The sequence below is a fragment of the Bufo bufo genome, chromosome 3, assembly GCF_905171765.1.
Source record: "Bufo bufo chromosome 3, aBufBuf1.1, whole genome shotgun sequence".
Taxonomy (NCBI): Eukaryota; Metazoa; Chordata; class Amphibia; order Anura; family Bufonidae; genus Bufo; species Bufo bufo.
Genome location: NC_053391.1, coordinates 577,155,744 through 577,176,415, shown reverse-complemented (window position 1 = coordinate 577,176,415; position 20,672 = coordinate 577,155,744). Strand labels below are relative to the sequence as shown.

Here is a 20,672-nt window from a genome sequence, read left to right as displayed (position 1 = left end):
AGTTTAACCTCTTAGCAGCCACTGAATGCATATGTACATCATTGGTTGCCAAGTAATGTATGGAGTGGGCTCAGTAGCTGAGCCCGCTCCAATATAACGGCTATATTACATAGCCGACACCCCCGTCATGTCTGGTTAGGTACAGACACTAGATCTACTGTTCTGTACATACAAGCCATGGCTGTCCACTGACCGCAACACAGCCTTTTCTGCTACCAGTCTCCATCAAGCCATCTACAGCTCCTTCCATGCAGATGAATTATTGAAAGTTAGTGGAGAAGAGCTTCCAGAGAGGGTTGTGCTCTCAAACTCTCCAAGCGTATGTGCAGGATTTAAAGAGAACCTGGCGACTCCCCTGACATCTCTGTTTTAGTAACTATTTGCACTCATAAAAAAAAAAATTCAGGAGTATCTTGTCAGAGAACTCTGTGCTGTTCCTCTGTTATTCCGCCTGGTAATGTACATAAAAAATGATAGCACTGCCTTGCAAACTCTCACATAGTCCAGTCAGTGACAGTAATGGTAACTCAATTTGTTTAGAAAGAATATCAGATACAGAGTTTTAAGAAAATTTGCTTCAGAATTGTTACTTTATGTGGAACACAAGTATTTGCTAAGACAGACGTGTGCTGGGTGGGAAAGGTCCTCACAGTATATGTTTGCAATTTTAAATAGATGAAATAAGTCTCAAAAAGTGTGATATTTTCACAAAGTAACCACCAAAAAGATGAAAGGTAAAGACAACTTACTTGCGCTAGTGGGTGTAGATGGTAACTTCAGTGGGAAATAAGTCCCTGAGTTCTGCTCTGTAGAAGTCTGGACTAGTTGCCCTACAAGGCCAAGAAGATGGTTGCTGATATCTTGGGAAGCAGGAGACAGGCTTGGAGTTTTGCTTTGGCATGGGGACTCCTCTACTAATGAACGAGGCATTTGAAGTGAAGGGGGAGCATGACCAGAAACAGAGTGCGAATGAATGACTTTGGATCTTCCCATGTCTTCCTCGAGTTGCCCCGCAGTTCCTGCTAACTTTAAACAAGAATTCAATCTGGAAAGTCCACTAGGGCTAGTAGGATTGTGCCCACTAACATCCTGAGGACTGGCATCAGGGCCTGGAGAATTCCTTTGTCTTTTGCGCTTCACCAATAAATCCCTTTTCTGGGAGTGAGTCCTGCTGGTAAGGGCCTGACCTTCTTGCATGACAGCTGCAGAAAGCAAAGCATTGGGATTCAGCACTCGGCTGGGTAAAGTGCTAGGGGCTGTGGCATCAGGTTTGGTTTGATTAGCCATTTGGGCCTTTGCAGCTGCTGTAAGAAGGCTGCTAGCAGGAAATGAAGCACTGGCTTGCTGACCCAATATGCATCCGAGGGGAAAGCCCAGTAAGCCTTGCGCTGCTCCCAAAGACACCGGTGGTGCTGTTTTATTGCTTTGGTGGGTTAAGGCATGGCTGGCATTTGAAGAGGATCCCAGTTGGGCCTGCCCAAAGGGAGGGAGGCCTTCAAGTATTGCTTTTGGACTGTGGGGCACAGAGCGCTTAGGGGAGCTGACGGGGCGTGGAGATCTTGAGCTTGACCTTATAGGGGCAGGAAAGTGCTCAGAGGAGGCTGATGAATGGCGGGACCGCTGAGGGGATGGCTCCACACTACCAGCTGGAGAAGAAATGGAGGATATGGAGGATCTAGTAGTAGAAGGAGATGTGAGAACTCCACTACGTGTGAATGGAGAGAATGGAGGGGGTAGGGCTGTGGATGAATGGTTGCCTGGGTTGTGTTCAGAAGTAGGGTAAGTGTTTATTAAGGGAACCTGAGACTGAATTAAGGGAGGAGAGTTCAATACACGGTGCTTTGGGCTAGGTTGCCTACAGCTGTGAGAGTCCAAAATACCCAGTGGATCTTTTTCAATGATCGCTGTGGGCCCAAATGATCGCTGTGGGCCCTGAATAGATTCATCAAGCGTCCGATTGAAGGTGCCACCTGGCACAAAACTACAGGAATTAAGAGCTAATGGTTTGGGGGACAGGCCTGAAAGTTCTTGACTACATGAGGGGTAGGAAGGCCGATTCTGGGAAGACGTAACTTGTGTAAAAGAACTGGTACTCAGTTCGTGAGATATGGCTTGTGGAGTCCTTGAAAACACCTCGTAATTACCATTTGATGGCACTGGTGGACAGTTCCTTAAGGCATAGGACTCGCCAAGAGAAGTCCTATGCTGTCTAGGTAAGGCAGGCCGCTGGTTAGATCGCAAGTCTGAGTACCTTTCTCCAGGGTGGGGAGTGAAAGTATCTGACTTGTGATCCAGGGTTTTTTCCAAGTGGTGAGCAGACATGTTGTGGGCCTTTTCCATCATCAGTTTGGTGAAGATGTCAGGATCCAGGGAACAAGGATGTTGCCCCATCTTTGGGCTGGTGGATGTTGCATTAAAGCTCTGACTTGAGCCACATCCTGTCAAATAAATAAGAGTAAAAAAGTGTGAAATGTAAACATTTTACATAGACACCTCACCCACACTCCTATGTCACTGGATTTTATCATTACTAATGATTACTATGACTGAAAACCGTACTGGCTACTAGTTCTGGCACATTACTGGGTTTAGTAATAAGTAAATGTCTAGTAATAAGTAAAATTTTCTAATGTCATTTCTAAGTTGTTGTATTCACTCACCGAAATGACGTATACTGTTTTATAATATTCTATTTTAGTCATCGAAAAAAATATTTATTTAAAAGGGATTTTCTGGATAATATACTGATGACCTATGCTCAGGAGAGGTCATTAATATCCAATCGTAGGAGGGCCCTACTGCCAGAACTCCCACTGTTCAGCTGCTTGACAGGCCACAGCACTACACCATGCTTGGTATTGCAGCTCAATCCCATTCGCTTGAATGGGACTGAGCTGCAAAACCGCCAGGTAGCCAATAAAAGTGTTATAACAGGCCGAGGAAGAGGTTACAGTGCTTGCCTAAGCACCGCGGCCCCTTCCAACAGCTGATCGGTGAGGGTGCCAGACCGTTACTGGTGACCTGAGAAAAGGTCATCAATAATTAAAGGGGGTGTACTGGATTTTTTTTTTTTTTATTTGCATCCCAAGTGGCACATCACTTGGCCATGTGCTGCTTGGGGACATGTCACCGCTGAGGTCAGTTATTGGCTGCAGCAGCAAATGTGGCCCAGCCCCTGCAGAAGTTGACAGACATGAACCAGAAGACAAGAGTAGAGTGGCAGGGAGTGAGAACGAAGCTGCGGGGAGCAGTTGAGTATGGATTTCTCCACAGGTATTCCAGCCTGAGGTGCAAATAGAAAAAAAAAATTCTTAACAACCACTTTTAAAGGGGTTGTCTGGGCTCAGAGCTGAACCCGGACATATCCCCTTTTTCACCCAGGGAGCCCCTCTGAGATGAGCATTGGAGCATTTCATGCTCTGATGTTCTCGCTTGCCCTGCGCTGTATTGCGCAAGGAAAGGGCTTTTTTGTTTGCATTATTACACTGCTAGGCAGAGTCTTCCGCCTAGCACTGTTCCTGGTGACGTCACTGGCACTAATGGGTGGGCTGTAGTGCTGCCCTAGCCTGTTTTACAGGCTAGGGCAGAGGTAAAGCCCATCCACTAGTGCCAGTGGCGTCATCAGGAACAGTGCTAGGCGGAAGACTCTGCCTAGCAGAGACCTGGTACGTCACCAGATCTGCAGAAAAAGCCCTTGCTCGATTCAGGCAGCCCCTCATCTCAGAGGGGCTGCCAGGGTGAAGAAGGGGATATGTCTGGGTTCAGCTCCGAACCTGGACAACCCCTTTAAGTCTCAAAAAACCGTTTAACCCGCAAGACTAAAGAATAAAAAGTGTATACATTTTTTTTGTATCAAAACAGAAGACACTACACTGAGACATATTCTCATTTACCAGCAGCTTGACTTTGTAGTGCAAGGGGTGTACTCTCAATGCTTTTATACAGAGCTGCAAGGGCTACAATTTTCCTACGATGGTTGCAGAGTTTGGTCATGTCCTCTTCAGCTTTCACGTCCTCCGCACTGCGCCGTTTAACCATTGCTCTTGGGTCAAAGTTAAAAACCTGGAGGAGATAAAAACAAGATGCATCACCCACCCACTGGACTCAAAAGATGAAGATTATAACAGAGTCCATACCCCAGATGTCGGACTGGGCAGACGATTTAGTAAAAAGGGATATTTACAAGTATGGGAACAAGAAAACGGTTCACTGGTAGCAAAAAGGAGCTTTGGTCTTCCTTATTTTGTTTCAATCAATTAATCGACATACATAAAGATATAAAAAAATAATAGCAATGATCAGAAAGAGGAAAAATAGACATGCAGGTGAGACATAGAGAACAGGAAGGTGCAGCTACACCTACATAACACTAGGCTAGGTTCACACTTTTGCCAGGAAAGTTATTTTCTGATGCAGATGTGAACATATCTTGGCATGCAAAATACTCACCTTATAGATGTTCAGGGGACACTCCAGCCCACACTTACAAGTTCCATCAGTTACTAGGTAAGTCCGCAACTGATCCATAGAGGTAAGAATTGTACCACTGGGACTGCAACACAATACAGACAAATCACCAAAACGACCAACATGATTAAGGCCATGTTCACATCCGCAATGGAGCTCCATTACAAGTTGTGTTAAAATTGCCAGACACAAACGTGCAGTAGGCTGTGGTCTTCTGACTGGTTAACGATGGTCCCCAGTACAGACAGTGGGGTTGCAGAGCACCATTAACGTCTGTCATGCAACAGATCTGGCACACTGATATTTTGGTTGCTCCATTCCTATGATGGAGCAGAACGGAAAGAAACATAAAAAAATAAAAAAAGATTTGACTTATAAATCACTTTGTGGACCCAGAATTGCACTTCGACTATTACTGTTGTAACAACAACAACAAAAAAAGTCACTGAACAGCCGCATTGAAGGGCGCTAAACTGTAAGCGGACACTAGCCATGGTTTCTGGTGGCGCCCATCCGGATATAAACCATGACTGCATGAAGTGCGCCATGACCACCCATTGAGAACGACAGGGGGCCGATTCAGTGCAACTGTCGGAGGCTTTACTACATGGAATCTGTGCCAAATTCTGCTGGCAAAAATCTCTTATGGGGTAAAGAAATGAAAAAAAAAAAAGTTTAAAAATGTAGACGCTGGTAATAAAACAGTAATAAAGTAGTAGATAAGTAGATAAAGAACATGTCACACTGTATCCTTCTTATATCTACATTCCTTTTGTAGTATATGTAAAGAATGTTATACACCCCTGAGCAATTTACATACAGAACATGCCCCAAACGCTGCAATAAGTTATTAACGTTTTGAGAGGAACTTACCTGATATAGACCACGGTGCTTGGCTCCACCCTCCTTTGCCAACCAATGGGCACCTGGACCATCGGGACCCCTCCATAGTTATCTCCTCCTCCACTTTCGCTGCCGCCATTCATTTTGTTCTCTCTTCTCTCTTGTACCTACCGTACCAAATATTAACATCACAAACCAACTCCAGACAGTTACTTACTGTGACAAGCAGTCAAATATATATAAAGTGGTTATCCACCGGGCAGAATGGGTTAAAAAAAATGTATAAAAAAAATAAAAATAAATAAAAAGACATTGGTCATCACACCTATCCCGTGCCACTCTTCACTTCCGGTCCCATCTTGACACAAGAAAAGCCCGCTCAGCTAATTACTGGCCGAGCTGCCATTTCCGTTGTGTCGAGACGGGATCGGCGGGGACCCAGTAAGTGCTAGAACGGTAGGAGAAACCATTCTGCCCATTTTCTAAAAAGTTTTACCCCACCAGACAAGCCTTTTAAGATTGCCACTTGTCAGCGGACACACCATTTATGTTTTGTGACCAGGCGGAAACAATTGACTTTATTAAGGAAATGTCCCACCGTAATGTCATCTGCCATAGTTGTGAACCTTTATCCAGGCAGGAATGTGTCCTGACTGCTCCACTCAGTCATGCATAAGGCTTTGTCCACCGTCAGCACATGGAAGTATTGTTCTCAAATCCATAGCTGCTGAAGGATTTGAGTGTCATTGTGGCATGAAATCGTGCACTTGTGAAGAACCCTACCTGCTCATCGCGGCACAGTATGGGCGTTAGGTCTGCATGCGATCCTCACAGCCCGGCATGGCGCAGTCACTGTGCGGTGGGAAGAGGCAGAGTCAGGTACTCTTCACCTGCTCCCTTAGTGTTCCTTCAGAGCTGCGAGATGACGGCACAAGAATTGCTAGAGTTCCATTTTTTCTGTAAAAAAATGAAGTGGAAAATGAAAAAAAAAAAAAAAGCTACAAAGATCTGAAGAATGCATGTACTGTATACCATTTAGGGTCCATTCACATCCGTGGTGTATTGCGGAACCCCCCATAGAACTGCCTATTCTTGTCCGCAATTGCGGACAAGAATAGGACATGCTCTATTTTTTCCTCGGAGCTGCGGACTGAAAGATTGGAGCCACGCTCCGGAAATGCGGATAGCACATAGTGTGCTTTCCACATCCATTCCTGCCCCATTGAGAATAAACGGGTCCGCACCCGTTCCGGATATTGCGGAATGGATGTGGACCCATTCCACGGACGCGTGAATGGACCCTTATTCAGCATTAGGAAGCCACTCATGCTATAAAATAGCTGGGATCTATCCTAAAGTTCACGACAGCCCACAGGGGCCGCTCGCCATCATGAAAAGAACTGTAGTCCTGCGTGATGCCAGCAGCTCTGCAGGACACACCATTTTCACTGACTCAATACTCACCCTCTAAGGCTGCATTTGGTGGCAGGGTTGCTACCTAGGACTCCTTTATACAAGGCTATGCAGGCGGCAGCCTCAGTATCCTCATTATCACATGGCTCTGGAAGCAGTCATACGCAGAACTGCATGCGATACCCTCCCTCTGCCCTCAGCCATCGGATTACCGGCAGGTCTCCATTACACCCCCCTGCAGAAACATCCGGGCAGGAACCGGTATTGTGGACTCGAGCTGAGAGCCCGGGGCCGTTTCCGCTGCCATATTTGTGTTGGCGGTGATAGTAAGGTGCTTATGTCGGTGTGGAGTGCGACTGCAGAGACACGGCAGGGAGTGGACGAGGGGGAAGATCATCCTCCACACTCTCTCGCCTCCAACCAGATGAAATACCCAGGACAAAGAGCCTGCCAGCCAGTAAATTGATATTTATTACCCTCAGGAAGAATAGCAGTCATTCCCACAAGACAGAAAAGGCATTTGAAGGAGGAGCCGGGAAGGAGGGGGTCAGCTGGAATTAACCCTTCATCAGCCAGAGGAATTGCTTACCTTGACTTCAGACAGTCTTCGGGGGTTTCACTTTCACACCACATCTTGGCATGCGGAGCGTCCTGAACTGGAGGTTAATGGAAGTGTAGTACTGGGAAATGATGGAGAAGTGCACAGAGAAGGATGTGCAGGAATTTCTCTTCCTTCAAGAGCGCTGGCAACGTGAGAAGTGACATTTGCAAAGTATCAATAACAGCAAGTGAGTGTAGGGTGCCAAGGCTCCGCAGCGGTGGTAGTGCCAGCCGGTGGACCGGTGGCTTTGTGGCCATTAGCTGTCTACTGATCTACTTCTGTGGGACCCTTTCTAGAAAACTTTTATAGGAAGCGATATAGAAAGAGGGTTTATTCAGACCCATTCACGTAATGATTGCAAAAAAGTGTCCTTTTGGAGTCGGAGGCAATTTTGGGTACCTGGAGTCGGAGTCGACTCAGACTCCTACTAGATTTAAATTGGAATAAAAATAAAAAAAAGCAAGTTTAAAATGTCCCAATTCACAAAAAGTTCTAATTAATTACCGTATTTTATGGGGGCATCTGTGGGTGGCACAGTTATGGGGGCATCTGTGGGTGGCACAGTTATGGGGGCATCTGTGGGTGGCACAGTTATGGGGGCATCTGTGGGTGGCACAGTTATGGGGGCATCTGTGGGTGGCACAGTTATGGGGGCATCTGTGGGTGGCACAGTTATGGGGGCATCTGTGGGTGGCACAGTTATGGGGGCATCTGTGGGTGGCACAGTTATGGGGGCATCTGTGGGTGGCACAGTTATGGGGGCATCTGTGGGTGGCACAGTTATGGGGGCATCTGTGGGTGGCACAGTTATGGGGGCATCTGTGGGTGGCACAGTTATGGGGGCATCTGTGGGTGGCACAGTTATGGGGGCATCTGTGGGTGGCACAGTTATGGGGGCATCTGTGGGTGGCACAGTTATGGGGGCATCTGTGGGTGGCACAGTTATGGGGGCATCTGTGGGTGGCACAGTTATGGGGGCATCTGTGGGTGGCACAGTTATGGGGGCATCTGTGGGTGGCACAGTTATGGGGGCATCTGTGGGTGGCACAGTTATGGGGGCATCTGTGGGTGGCACAGTTATGGGGGCATCTGTGGGTGGCCCATATATAGCATCTTATCTCATGTGTCATCCACAGATCCCCCCATAACAGTGTCCCTGTGTAGTGAATGGGGGCTGGCATCTGTTTCTGTAATGGCAGCGGGGCCCGGTGCCTGCTTCATTCATAAAGTGGGCGGAGCAGGCGCGTGAAGTAGTGAGCTACGCTACGAGCACCCGCCCGGCCTCCTGACTGCCAAGAAGTTAGTTGTAAGTAGTACAGCGCTAGATTTAAGATGATTGGAATACTTTAACAATACCCACAAGTTAGATATGATTACCGTATACTACAGTGAGCGGGGCCCGGTGTAGTAGAATACAGTGACTGCACCGGGCCCCGCTGCCATTACAGAAACAGATGCCGGCCCTAGCCCCTCCTCCCTCTCAGCCTATTCACCGGACGGTCGCAGCATTCGCCCCCATAAGACGCACTGCTATTTTTCCCCCACTTTTGCAAAAAATACGGTACTTCTCTACTGTAAGAATAAAGGCCAATGCATGCAGTGCGTCACGTTACCGCAAAACGAACACGTTAAGTGACCGTGAAAAAGCATGCTTTTCATATGCTTCACTATATGGCACGCAACGCACAGTTAAGGAGCGGCAATACTTATACTTTCCATTGTGTTGTGTTCCGCTGTTACAGGGAACGTAACGCCCATGGTTAACCTAGCCTCTCACTGATAACTGATTAAGGAAATATGTTTTTTTGCAGGACTAAACACTTGTATAAGTGACGGGAATGGATGGTCAATAGTTCAAGACTGAAGCTGTAAACCATTTGAAAAACTGCTGTCATTCAGCTAAAGGCTATAAAAACTTGTAGACTCAGATTGTTAGCTTAAACTTTAAACATGACTATGGGATTCTACTAGGAAAATCATGTTTTACAATAAATGCCCCTTCCTGGATCCCCCCACGGCCCTATCTTCAGCAGAAGATCAGCACACAAAGGAGAAGGCAGCAGCTTCCTAGCCAGTAGTTCTGTGGTAATGACATGTATGCTGCCTTTCTTTCCTTCAAGGAATGTATAAAATACATTCGCATATTAAATACAGAGGAGTCGGAAGTACCAAAAACGGAGGAGGAGTCGGAGTATTTATCTACCGACTCCACAGCCCTGGTTGGTATCCAGTTTTTATTGTATCGACTACCGTGGTAATCCATGACCTAAGGCTCCTTTCACACGAGCAAGTTTTCTGCGCGGGTGCGATGCGTGACGTGAACCATAGCACCCGCACTGAATCCTGACCCATTCATTTCAGTGGGTTGTGTACATGAGCGTTATTTTTCACGCCATCAGTTCTGCGTTTTTCACGCAGCCCTGGCCCCATAGAAGTGAATGGTTTGTCAGTGAAAAACGCATTCCACCTGGAAGCAATGTGTTTTTCACTGATGACTGCTAAGAGATGCGGTTTGTAAACCTACCGTTTTTTATCACACACGTGAAAAACGCATCAAAACGCATTGCACCCTCACGTAAAAAACTAAACGCAATCGCAGACAAAACTGACTGAAGTTGCTTGCAAAATGGTGCGAGTTTCACTGAACGCATCCGGAGCCAATCCGTATCGTTCGTGTGAAGGAGGCCTTAGGGAGCATGTGCATGGGCCTATAGAGAAAACATTCATTTATATCAAGCCACCATCACTTCATTACAGGGATGAATGATCGCTACTCCGTTTTTCCCCATACGGTGTCATCACTTGTCAGCTGCACTTTGCTGTTTACACAGGCGATAGGCTGCCAATAAACTGGGGCAGCACAAAAGATGCGAACACCCAACAGACAGGCTAGCTTGTCAGGCGAACAGCTGCGCATTTACAGTGGTAATTATCGCGAATAAGTGTTACGTTCCGAAGAATTGCCTCAATTGCCCCCTGTAAATGGGCCTTTACTGCCATATTCTAGTGAATGACAAAACTAGGAATGTCTACAGCCAGGAAAAATGGATAATGCTTTATTTTAAAGTTTCTGCTTCATCTTGGATCCAAAAATACTGGTAAATAAATAAAATTGCCACGATGTGAAGCTGGTCTTAAAGGAGTTATCTGATTTCTGAAACATCCCTCACAGGTGATATACTGACCCCGCACCGCTGCTGTAATGGCAGGTGGGGACGCTCATGAAAGTCACTGCACAATCCACAGAGCTGGGGAGTTTCATCACCCCAGCTACCTAAAGGTGAGGGGGCCAGACCCCTGCCGGCCTACCCCGAGGATAGGCCATCAGTATAAACATCCTGGGAAACCCTTTGAAGGACTATCTAGATTTTTTTTAATTGATGGTCTACGAAGTATTTGAGAGCATTTGCTTACACACTTGATAACTCTTTTAAACCCTGCAGGCAATCTGAAAGGGATATTTCACTTATAAACACCCCATAAATCTCTCATTTAATAGTTAAAAGGGTTTTCTGGGAATTTTATCCCGATGACCTATCATCAGTATCTGATCAGTGAGGGTCCGACACCCATCAGCTGTTTGAGACGTCAGAGGTGCTCCTGTGAGCCCCACAGCCTTCTCTCAGCTCACCAAGCCCAGCACCGTACATCGTATAGCGGCTGTGCCATTCACCTAGGCCATGTGACTGATTAGCGTGTCGTCACTCTGCCTAAGGAAATCCGAGAGAAGGGCGCGGCGCTCACTGGAGCACTGGTACCTTCACAAACAGCTGATCAGCGGGGCTCCCGAGTGTTGAACCCCCATGGATCAGATACGGATGATCTATCCAGAGGATAGGTCGTCAGTATTTAAGTCTCGGAAAAACCCCTTTAAGGATTGATATGTCTGTTCTTATTTCTAGTAAAAATCCACTTCTGTTCTAATCATCTTGCAGTTTCCAGCAGCTATATATTCCTCACCAATGTATCAGGGACTTACCGGAATCTCATTGCTTGGCGCTGCAGTGTGACTCATAAGACTGGAGAGAAGTATTACATGTGGCTACTTCATTAGTAATGGATGTACTGCTTGTTCCTTAGCTACATCAAAAAAAACTCTTAAGGGTATGTTTGCAGAAATGCACATGAAAAATCTGCACATGGAAGTTTTTGCCAGCGTTCTCCGCCATGGACTCCGCACCACAAACCTCCGCCTCCCACTGCTCTCAATGCAGTCCATGCGGCTGTGACAAGAAGGCACGTATCCTTTTTTCTGTCCGGGAGGATGCTGCTGGAAACCGCAGCAGGTGTCCGCTTGTGCGTCAGCTCTATTCAATGCGGTATGTGCGACATGCAAGCTGAGACGCCACAGCAGAAATCAGACGGGTTCAGGCAGCGGAATATGTGAACAGGGCCTAACATCAGCATCAGAGTGGGTGAGGTTTTAGGACATCTCAACCACACACTGCTGAGGTATTAAAGGGGTTGTGTCACTTCAGCAAGTGGCATTTATCATGTAGAGAAAGTTATTAGTGTACTGTGATTGTCCATATTGCTTCCTTTGCTGGCTGGATTCATTTTGTCCATCACATTATACACTGCTCGTTTCCATGGTTACGACCACCCTGCAATCCAGCAGCACTGGTCGTGCTTGAAAATGCGCCGGCCTCTCTGGTGGCCAGGACCATGGGGGTGCTTTTTCCTATATTGTGCAAGCACGGCCACCGCTGCTGGATTGCAGGGTAGTCGTAACCATGGAAATGAGCAGTGTATAATGTGATGGAAAAAATTAATCCAGCCACCGAAGGAAGCAAAATGGACAATCACAATACATTAGTAGGTGCCTGGTATTAAGGTTCTCTACATGATAAATGCTATTTGCTGAAATGAAACAACCCCTTTAAATCTGCTGCACGTCATTTCATTCTGCCTTTTCAATTCACAAGGGTGAAATCCCCAACAAAATCCTCAGATTCTGATTCAATGTGGATTTTCTTTTAACTCTGGATTGACATGCCACGTGGAGGTACCTTAGCACTGAGCACAGATATGGTGGTCACCTTGGTGCTACCTGGGCTGTTACTATGCAACAGACCCCCAGAAGTATATTTTTTAATATAGAGAAATGACATATTACATGCAGTACTACTGACATCAATGAGCCACACACTGCATGGAGAACGTACTGACCACCTGGATATACGGACCGCTGGTCCTGCAGGCGCGTCTGCACTGGATTGGTGTGGGATAGAGGGGGAGAGTAGAGATGGGCGAATTTCATATTTTGAAATTCATTCACGCTTCGTTTACTGCTAAAAGGTGAATTGCGTTATGGATTCTGTTGCCACGGACCATAAAGCAATTCTGTGATGGAATGTATAACCTTTAGAGGCATTCCGTTATTCATTCCGTCATAATAGAAGTCTATGGGCTGCATAACGGATCCGTCCGGTTTCCGTTATGCAGGGGAGTCCTCTCCTACATAACCTAAACCGGACGGATCCGTTATGCAGCCTATAGACTTCTATTATGACGGAATGAATAACGGAATGCCTCTAAAGGTTATACATTCCATCACAGAATTGCTTTATGGTCCGTGGCAACAGAATCCATAACGCAATTCACCTTTTAGCAGTAAACGAAGCGTGAATGAATTTCAAAATATGAAATTCGCTCATCTTTGGTGGGGAGTATTATTTTAGTGTGTTTGCTGCTGCTTTTTATTTTTCTTATTTCCATGGTTACGACCACCCTGCAATCCGTCAGCGGTGGTCCTGCTTGTACACTATAGGAAAAGGCGTCGGCCTTTTCCTAGTGTGCTAACACGGCCACCACTGATGGATTACAGGGTGGTCGTAACCATGGATACACTCAGTGTATAATGTGATAGAAAAATGATTCAGGTGAGCACAGGGGGCAATATAGATAATAACAATACATTAGTAAGTGCCTTGTATTATGCTAAATGCCACTTGTTAAAGTGATACAGTCCCTTTAAATTGTATGCACATAAGGTCACAGATCACAATGAAGTCACATGGACAAAAAGCCTCTTATTAAAAAGGCTGGTGGCAAACCTGATGGATGTGGTAGGTTCTGCATTAGGACTATGACCCGGGACACACAGTAAAAAAAAATACGGCTCTACCCCGACCACCGATTCCTCGCCTCGCCTGTAATGTCTCATATGATGCGAGTCTCTGAGTTGGATTAAAGTTGACATTTACGCTCATTTTAACCCGGCGAAGAGTTTTCATCAAATGGAAGTTAATGCTGTTTGTTCCTGCCCCTCTCATCGGGCTGAACTTTGGAGAGGTGCCAGCCGTCCTCGCATGGTTCTTCAAAAGGTCATTTACATGAACCTGAAAACGTTCTGCTGCACAATCAACGCTCAGATCTTGCAATGATCACTGTTAAATCTATTAAAAAAATCATTTTTAATACTTAGTTGTGCAAGTTACTTCTATATTGCATTATATTGTTATTATACTGCAAAGTCTTTAATAAAAATGTAATTACAAAAAAATCATTTTGGAAGAATTGAGAAGAGGTGCTCAGAGGATCTATTCGACTCCTCTGTCCAAAGCCAGCATCTCCTCTTCAGCCTTTACACCGACATCGTTAGCACATGCGCAGTAGGTGCTGCAGTAGCAGATTCTCTGCGCTTGCGCAAGTACCCGGAACTACAATGCAGGTTAAAAAATACAGGGCCAGGTAAGATGTCTGGCCCTGTCTATTGAGGGGAATGGGTGGAGTGGCCATTGCTGACAATATGGTGCTCCGAGAGCTCCAGCCAGCCTCTTGGTGCTCCAATGACCGCATCTGCAAATTAAAGAAAAACGTTCATTTTTTGCAAATGCCGCACGTAGAGACATAAATAAGGTATCATTTGAATCCACAGGAGAAACACTATCAGGCGGTATGCCTGGTTTAATAGGCTCGATTCTGCTAAAAAATACTCTTTAGGGTCCATTCACACGTCCGCAGAAGTGTTTTGCAGATCTGCAAAACATGGACACCGGCAATGTGCATTCCGCAATTTGCGGACCGCACATCGCCAGCACTATAATAGAAAATGCCTAATCTTGTCCGCAATTGTGGACAAGAATAGGACATGTTCTATTTTTTTGCGGAAACGGAAGCACGGATGCGGAAGTGCGGATCCGCAAACGCTGATGTGGACAGCACATTCCAGCCCCATTAAAAATTTATGGGTCTGCACCTGTTCCGCAAAATTGCGGAACGGATGCGGACCCATTTTGCGGACGTGTGAAAGGACCCTTAAGGGTATTTGCACACGGGTGCACAAATGTCCGTGTGGTTTTGCATCCAAACCAGAGCAAAAATTTGTTGTGCGAATTTGATGCCGGTTTGCTGCAGATCTTACCCTTAATTTAAAAACCACAAATATAATTCACATGCTGCGAATTTGAAAATGCTCACAGCAGGTGAATTTCCACGCAGAACAAATTGGAAAAGTGTACATGCACTATGCTGTGGTTTTTTCGCACAGGGGGTCTGGCATTAATATGTCATAAGCCGTCATTGGGGTCAGTGTGTTCCCCTAGAAATGCAGTGATTTTGCTAATGCTCTGTGTCTTATATATGCATGCCTGCCATAACTGGTGGCAGCAGAGAGTGTTGTACGGGGAACAGGAGAATTACTTACCTTGTAAGGTAAGTATTCTCTACAGTACAGGCTTCCCCCAGGTACTGCATTTCCCCCCACACACTAAAGACATAGCAATAGGTTAACTTGGAACTGTTAATATGGAGGAGCATTATGAACCCTAACGGGGACAGGGACTGTTGTACAGTGCTGCAGAAATGCCCAAAACTGCTAACATCACGACTGACCACAGAGGTCAGATCCCAATCTCACTGCCTGGTAAGGGTCGAGCCTACAAGTCCAATATTGCAAGAACACCAGGTGTCTGACTGATATATATATATCCCAGAGCTCGGGAGAGATTCAATTTCTATTAGGACACTGTGATTAGGGTGGATGAGGACACGTAATTCCCCGACAGCTGGACTGGGTAACCCTACCTGCATAGGTTATACCGGTTGTCTGCTTACATGATATTGATGACTCATCCTCAGGATAGATCATCATATATCAGATGATGGGAGTCTGACTCCTGGCACTGCATCCTCTCCACTGTTTACCTGCATACCATTTACTAGGAAGGGGCGAAGCATTGAAATGATAGCTTAGCCCCCGTTCACAGTTACGTTTGGATTCAAGTAGCCGGATCGGTCTAAGCATCAGCCTACCGGAGCTCACTGTATAAGGGCTCGTGCACTAGAACAGATTTATTTTTCCATTCCATTTTTTCCAGGTTCGTATGCGGAACCATTCCCTTCAATGGGTCCGCAAAAAAGGAAAGGACTCCGTGTGCATTCTGTTTCCATATGTCCGGTCCCTTCAAAAAATAGAATATATCGTATTTTTGTCCATTTTGCGGACAAGGACAGGCATTTTTACAATGGATCCGCAAAAATAAAAAATAAAAATAAAAAAAATGACGCAATGTGATGTTACACGGATGTCATCCAATTTTTTTTTTGCTTTTCCGGCATAAATGTCAGGGTTCGGCAGGACAAATACGGCTGCATGCAGCGTTTTTTGTCAAGCCGACAGCCGGCATTTATGCTGGAGCAGGCTAACGGAATAGCCTGCTGGAATGTGGACACAAGTGTGAACGCAGCCTTACTCCCCCATTCAATTGAATGGGACGGAACAGCTCCAATTACACTGCACCACCACAACAAAGTAAGGCCTCATGCACACGGTCCCCAATGCACGGGCAACATCCGTGTGGCGGTTGGGACGGATCGAGACCCATTCAACTTGAATGGGTCCGTGATTCGTCCGCATTGTAAAGAAAAAAGAAAAAAAACATGTTCTATTTTATTGCGGTGCGGAGGCACGGACAGAAACACCATAGAAGCACTCTGTATCTTCCGTGGAGTTCCGTGCGTCCGTTCCGCACTGCAGCTCCGGATTGACTTGACTGGGTCCGCATCCGTGATGCGGGGTGCACACGGCCGGTGCCCATGTATTGTGGACCCGCTGTATGCGGGCCGCAATATGGCCACTGCCGGGCAACGGCCGTGTGCATGAGGCCTAAGACTGCAAACAGGTAAACACTGAATAGGATGGGGCGCAGTCCCTTCAAACAGATGATCGTCAGGGGTGCAAGGAGCTGGACCCCCACTGATCTGCTACTGATGACCCCTTTAACTGTCAAAATATTAAGTTCAGTTTACACTGGGACATGCAATTTATTGTATACTTGATAGGGTTGACGAGCTTTGTGTATTTTTATTTATTTTTTACTTTGAACCACAGGCTGTTGTACCAGCAGTTAAAAAATAAAAAATCCTGCACCCTGCTGCTCCGTTCCAGCTCCCTTCAGCAGTCTTCCAATCCCCAGATAGCCCTCTTTCACACGGTTATTATTTTTACATCAGTATTTGTAAGCTAAAACTAGGAGTGGGTCCAAATATTTCTATTATACCTTTTCTCTGTCGGTTCCACTTCTGGTTTGGGCTTACAAATACTGACCGTGTGAAAGAGGCCATAGGGTCATGTGCGCCGCTGCAGCCAATGACTGGCCTCAGTGATGATATGTCCCCAAGCTGCACGTCTCTTTTAAGGTCATAGGCTGCAGTGGCGCAAATTGTCCGTACGTCTAGACATTTAGAGAATGGGTATCAGAAGACCACTGAAGAGACTCATGGAGCCAAAACAGAGTGGTGGGGAGCGGAAGAGTATGATTTAGTCCAGCCTGGAGTTCAAATTTAAAAAAGGAAAGTTCTAAATACTGGACAGCCCCTTTAAAGTTGCATCACATGCTGTGGCTGCCGCGTACGACCTAAACCTCACCCACCGGCAGTGGACAATTTTGAAGCAGAACCAGAGTCCAGGCAAAGTAGCCAAGCAAAAAGAAATCTCCCATAGAAGCAGGCCAAAACAGCTAATTTTTAAGCACAAAACATTTAATGCACCGCGATTTTGAGATAATTGGTGGTTTTGACAAATTTAAAAAAATAATTATTCCCGGAAAACTGCAATTGTGGTGCTTAAAAAACAAAAAAAAGACAAAACTAAGTAAATCCACCCCAAAAACTAAATGAAAGGGCATTTTGCAGGTAAAAAAAAGTTATCACACAGAAAAACATCCATGAATAGGATTTATTTTTTATTTTTTGCAAAACTGCTGACAGTACTGGCGAGGTGCTGGGAAGAACTGGAAAAACATTACATTTTATGGAGCTTTCATTATCAGGAGTCGTTTTTATTCTGCCTGGTTCTGCTCCTGCATGTCCCGAGGGCGGAGCTCCACAGCCCCTCCCCTCTGAGTGACAGCTGCAGGAGACCATGGCTGTCACTCAGAGCAGAGGGGAGGAGCCGTGGAGCAGCTCAATCCCAGGAGCACATCACAGTGAAGCCCCGCCTCCAGGGCACTTGCAGCAGCAGAATCTGGTAAAATGAGGCTACATTCACATGAAGAAAAGAACAGGGTTAAAAAAAAGGGGGAAAAAAAGAATAACCCCATAGACCACCATTGTTCTTAAAACAGTCATGTGAACATAGCCTAAAACCTCATATTCACTATTTTTCCTACAAAATGTGTTTGTTTGTCCTGTTCTTCCCAGCCCCTACCTAAAGCTGTCAGAAGATCTGTCAGAGTCAAAACTGCTGACAGATTCCCTTTAAAGGGGTTATCCGGGTTCAGAGCTGAACCTGGAAATTAGAGTTGTTGCGATACCAAATTTTTGATTCGGTTTCGATACCATGAAAAAGTATTGCGATACTCGATACCACGCGAAAAAAATAAACAAAAAAAGCCACGTGCATTCCTCATTTTTAAAAATGGCGAATCGCGCAGTTTTTATTTTATTTTTTCTGTTCCGGCATTCACCACCTAGATTTTTTTTTTATATTTTAATAGTTTGGACTTTTCTGACGTGGCGATGTAATATGTTTATTTATATATTTTATATGTGAAATTGGAAAAAGGGGGGTGATTTATACTTCATATTTTAGTGTTTGTTTTTTTTTTCACTTTTTATTTAATAACTATTTCCCCCCTTAGGGGCTAGAACCTGGGATCTTTCATCCCTTTTCCTATTCACCCTGATAGATCTCTATCAGGGTGAATAGGACTCCACACTGTCCCTGCTGCTCTGTGCTTTGTGCACACAGCATCAGGGATGTTACCATGGCAACCAGGGCTTCTGTAGCCCTGGCTGCCATGGTAACCGATCGGAGCCCCAGGCTTACACAGCTGGGGCTCCGATCAGAAGCTGCCACTGCACCACCAATGAGGGGGAGTGGAGAGGTCCCTGTGGCCACTGCCACCAATGATTTTAATACTGGAGGGTTGAGAGGGGCCGGCGCACTGTGCCACCAATGATTTTAATGGGATGGGGGGATTGAGGGGGGGGGGGGGCACACTGCACCACCAATGATTTTACCCCTTTATACAGGAGGCGGGTACTAGCAGATCAGCGGCAGTTAACTGCCGCTGATCGCAGCTCCCTGTCAGGGGCAGGGTGCCGGCAATGCGATTCTGCTGCCGGCACCCGCCTCCTGTATGTGTTAAAGACTGACTACTGTATATGAGTCCAGACTTTCACTATTAGGCCACACAGAGCGGCGCCCAGCGATGTCTCAGCACTCACCATTTAGTCCTGGGCGCCGCTCCGTTCGCCCGCAGTGCCCCATTACTGTCTCCTCTCCTGCTCCACATGCTGCTGATTACTATCGGAGCGATGGGAGGAGACATCAGCTTCACTAGTGGGCGTTCCTTCTCCCTGGCTGTAGCGCTGTCCAATCGCAGCGCAGGGAAAAGGAACGCCCACTAGTGAAGCTGATGTCTCCTCCCATCGCTCCGATAGTAATCCTATCATTGGTGGCGCAGTGCGCCCGCCCCTCCTCCGCCCCTCTCTTCTCATTGCCGCCCCTCCTCCACCCCCTCTCTTCTCATTGCCGCCCCTCTCTTCTCATTGCCGCCCCTCCTCCGCCCCTCTCTTCTCATTGCCGCCCCTCCTCCGCCCCTCTCTTCTCATTGCCGCCCCTCCTCCGCCCCTCTCTTCTCATTGCCGGCAGCGGCAGCAGCACAGGGGGAGGGAGGACAGCTTCCTTCTCCCCGTGCTGCTGAGAGAGAACATGAGCGCGCCGATAGCAGCGCGCTCATGTTCAGAGATACTAGACTGCGCAGAAGCGCAGCCCAGTATCGAAAAAACGGAAATCCCGGTATCGTATCGATACCGGGACAAAAGTATCGATTGGGTATCGAAATTTCGATACCCGCAACAACCCTACTGGAAATACCCATAATTTCACCCAGGCAGCCCCCCTGTCGTCAGCATTGGAGCATCTCATTCTCCGATGCGCTCCCTTGCCCTGCACTGGATCGCGCAGGGCAAGGGCTCTTTTGTTTACAATAACACACTGCCGGGCGGAGGCTTCATCCCGGCAGTGTGTTCGTTGACGTCACCGGCTCTGATGGGCGTGCTTTAGCGCTGCCCTAGACGTTTTACTGGCTAGGGCAGTGCTAAAGCCCGCCCATCAGTGCCCGTGACGTCACCGGGCTTCCTGGCAGCCCCATGGAGAGCCTGGTTCATCACCGGAACTCCTGAAAATGCCTTTCCCCTGCGCGATTTAGCATGAACTGCTCCGATGCTCAAGTCAGGGGGGCTGCCAGGGTGAAAATGGAGGTATGTCCGGGTTCAGCTCTGCCCTTTAACTCCTGTTCAGCCCGGGGGGCTGCCCTTTAACTCCTGTTCACAACTATTTCCATCCAAATTTAATCTTCAAAAAAAGGTTGACCAAATACTTTGCATTTCTTATCTCTTAAGAATCCTGGGCTACAGCCTCTAGTATATCTCCAGAGCTGTATACAAAATTGTAGAGATCAAAATTTTCCAGCATCCCTTGCACATGTTGGGTTCAAGCAGGGGCGGACTGGGAACTTAAAGTGGCCCTAGAAAAAACCCCAAGAGTGGCCCCATGTTGTAGACAGGTGCAAATTAAAAGAAGTTGGGACAACATAAGTAGGCAGGGCTAACAGAAGTAGAGAATGGGTCAGCAATACCATAGTGCAGCACAAAATGCTACTGCCCTTGCTGCAGTATTTGGCCTCATGCACACGACCGTGCCATTTTTTGCGGTCCACAAACCGCGGATTCACAAAAAACGGAAGCGGCCCTTGTGCCTTCCGCAACGGAACGGGCTGCCCATTGTAGAAATGCCTATTCTTGTCCGCAAAACGGACAAGAATAGGACATGCTATATTTTTTTAGGCGGGGCTACGGAACAGTGCAACGGATGCGGACAGCAGACGGAGTGCTGTCC

At 46.7% G+C, this 20,672-nt stretch overlaps 1 protein-coding gene across 2 annotated transcripts in view; it reads right to left on the bottom strand.

Annotated features, from left to right (window-relative positions):
• The window catches only part of MBD6 (methyl-CpG binding domain protein 6), a 78,018-nt gene that overhangs the window by 37,670 nt on the left and 19,676 nt on the right, over nucleotides 1–20,672 (bottom strand). For both annotated transcript variants that reach the window (XM_040425745.1, XM_040425743.1), the window contains exons 2-6: nucleotides 6,094–6,267; nucleotides 5,341–5,477; nucleotides 4,450–4,552; nucleotides 3,894–4,062; nucleotides 750–2,438 (exon numbers count right to left, since the gene is read on the bottom strand). In XM_040425745.1, the coding sequence (XP_040281679.1) occupies nucleotides 750–2,438; nucleotides 3,894–4,062; nucleotides 4,450–4,552; nucleotides 5,341–5,453 (2,074 nt within the window). In that variant the 5' untranslated portion in view covers nucleotides 5,454–5,477; nucleotides 6,094–6,267. The remainder of the gene's footprint in view (nucleotides 1–749; nucleotides 2,439–3,893; nucleotides 4,063–4,449; nucleotides 4,553–5,340; nucleotides 5,478–6,093; nucleotides 6,268–20,672) is intronic.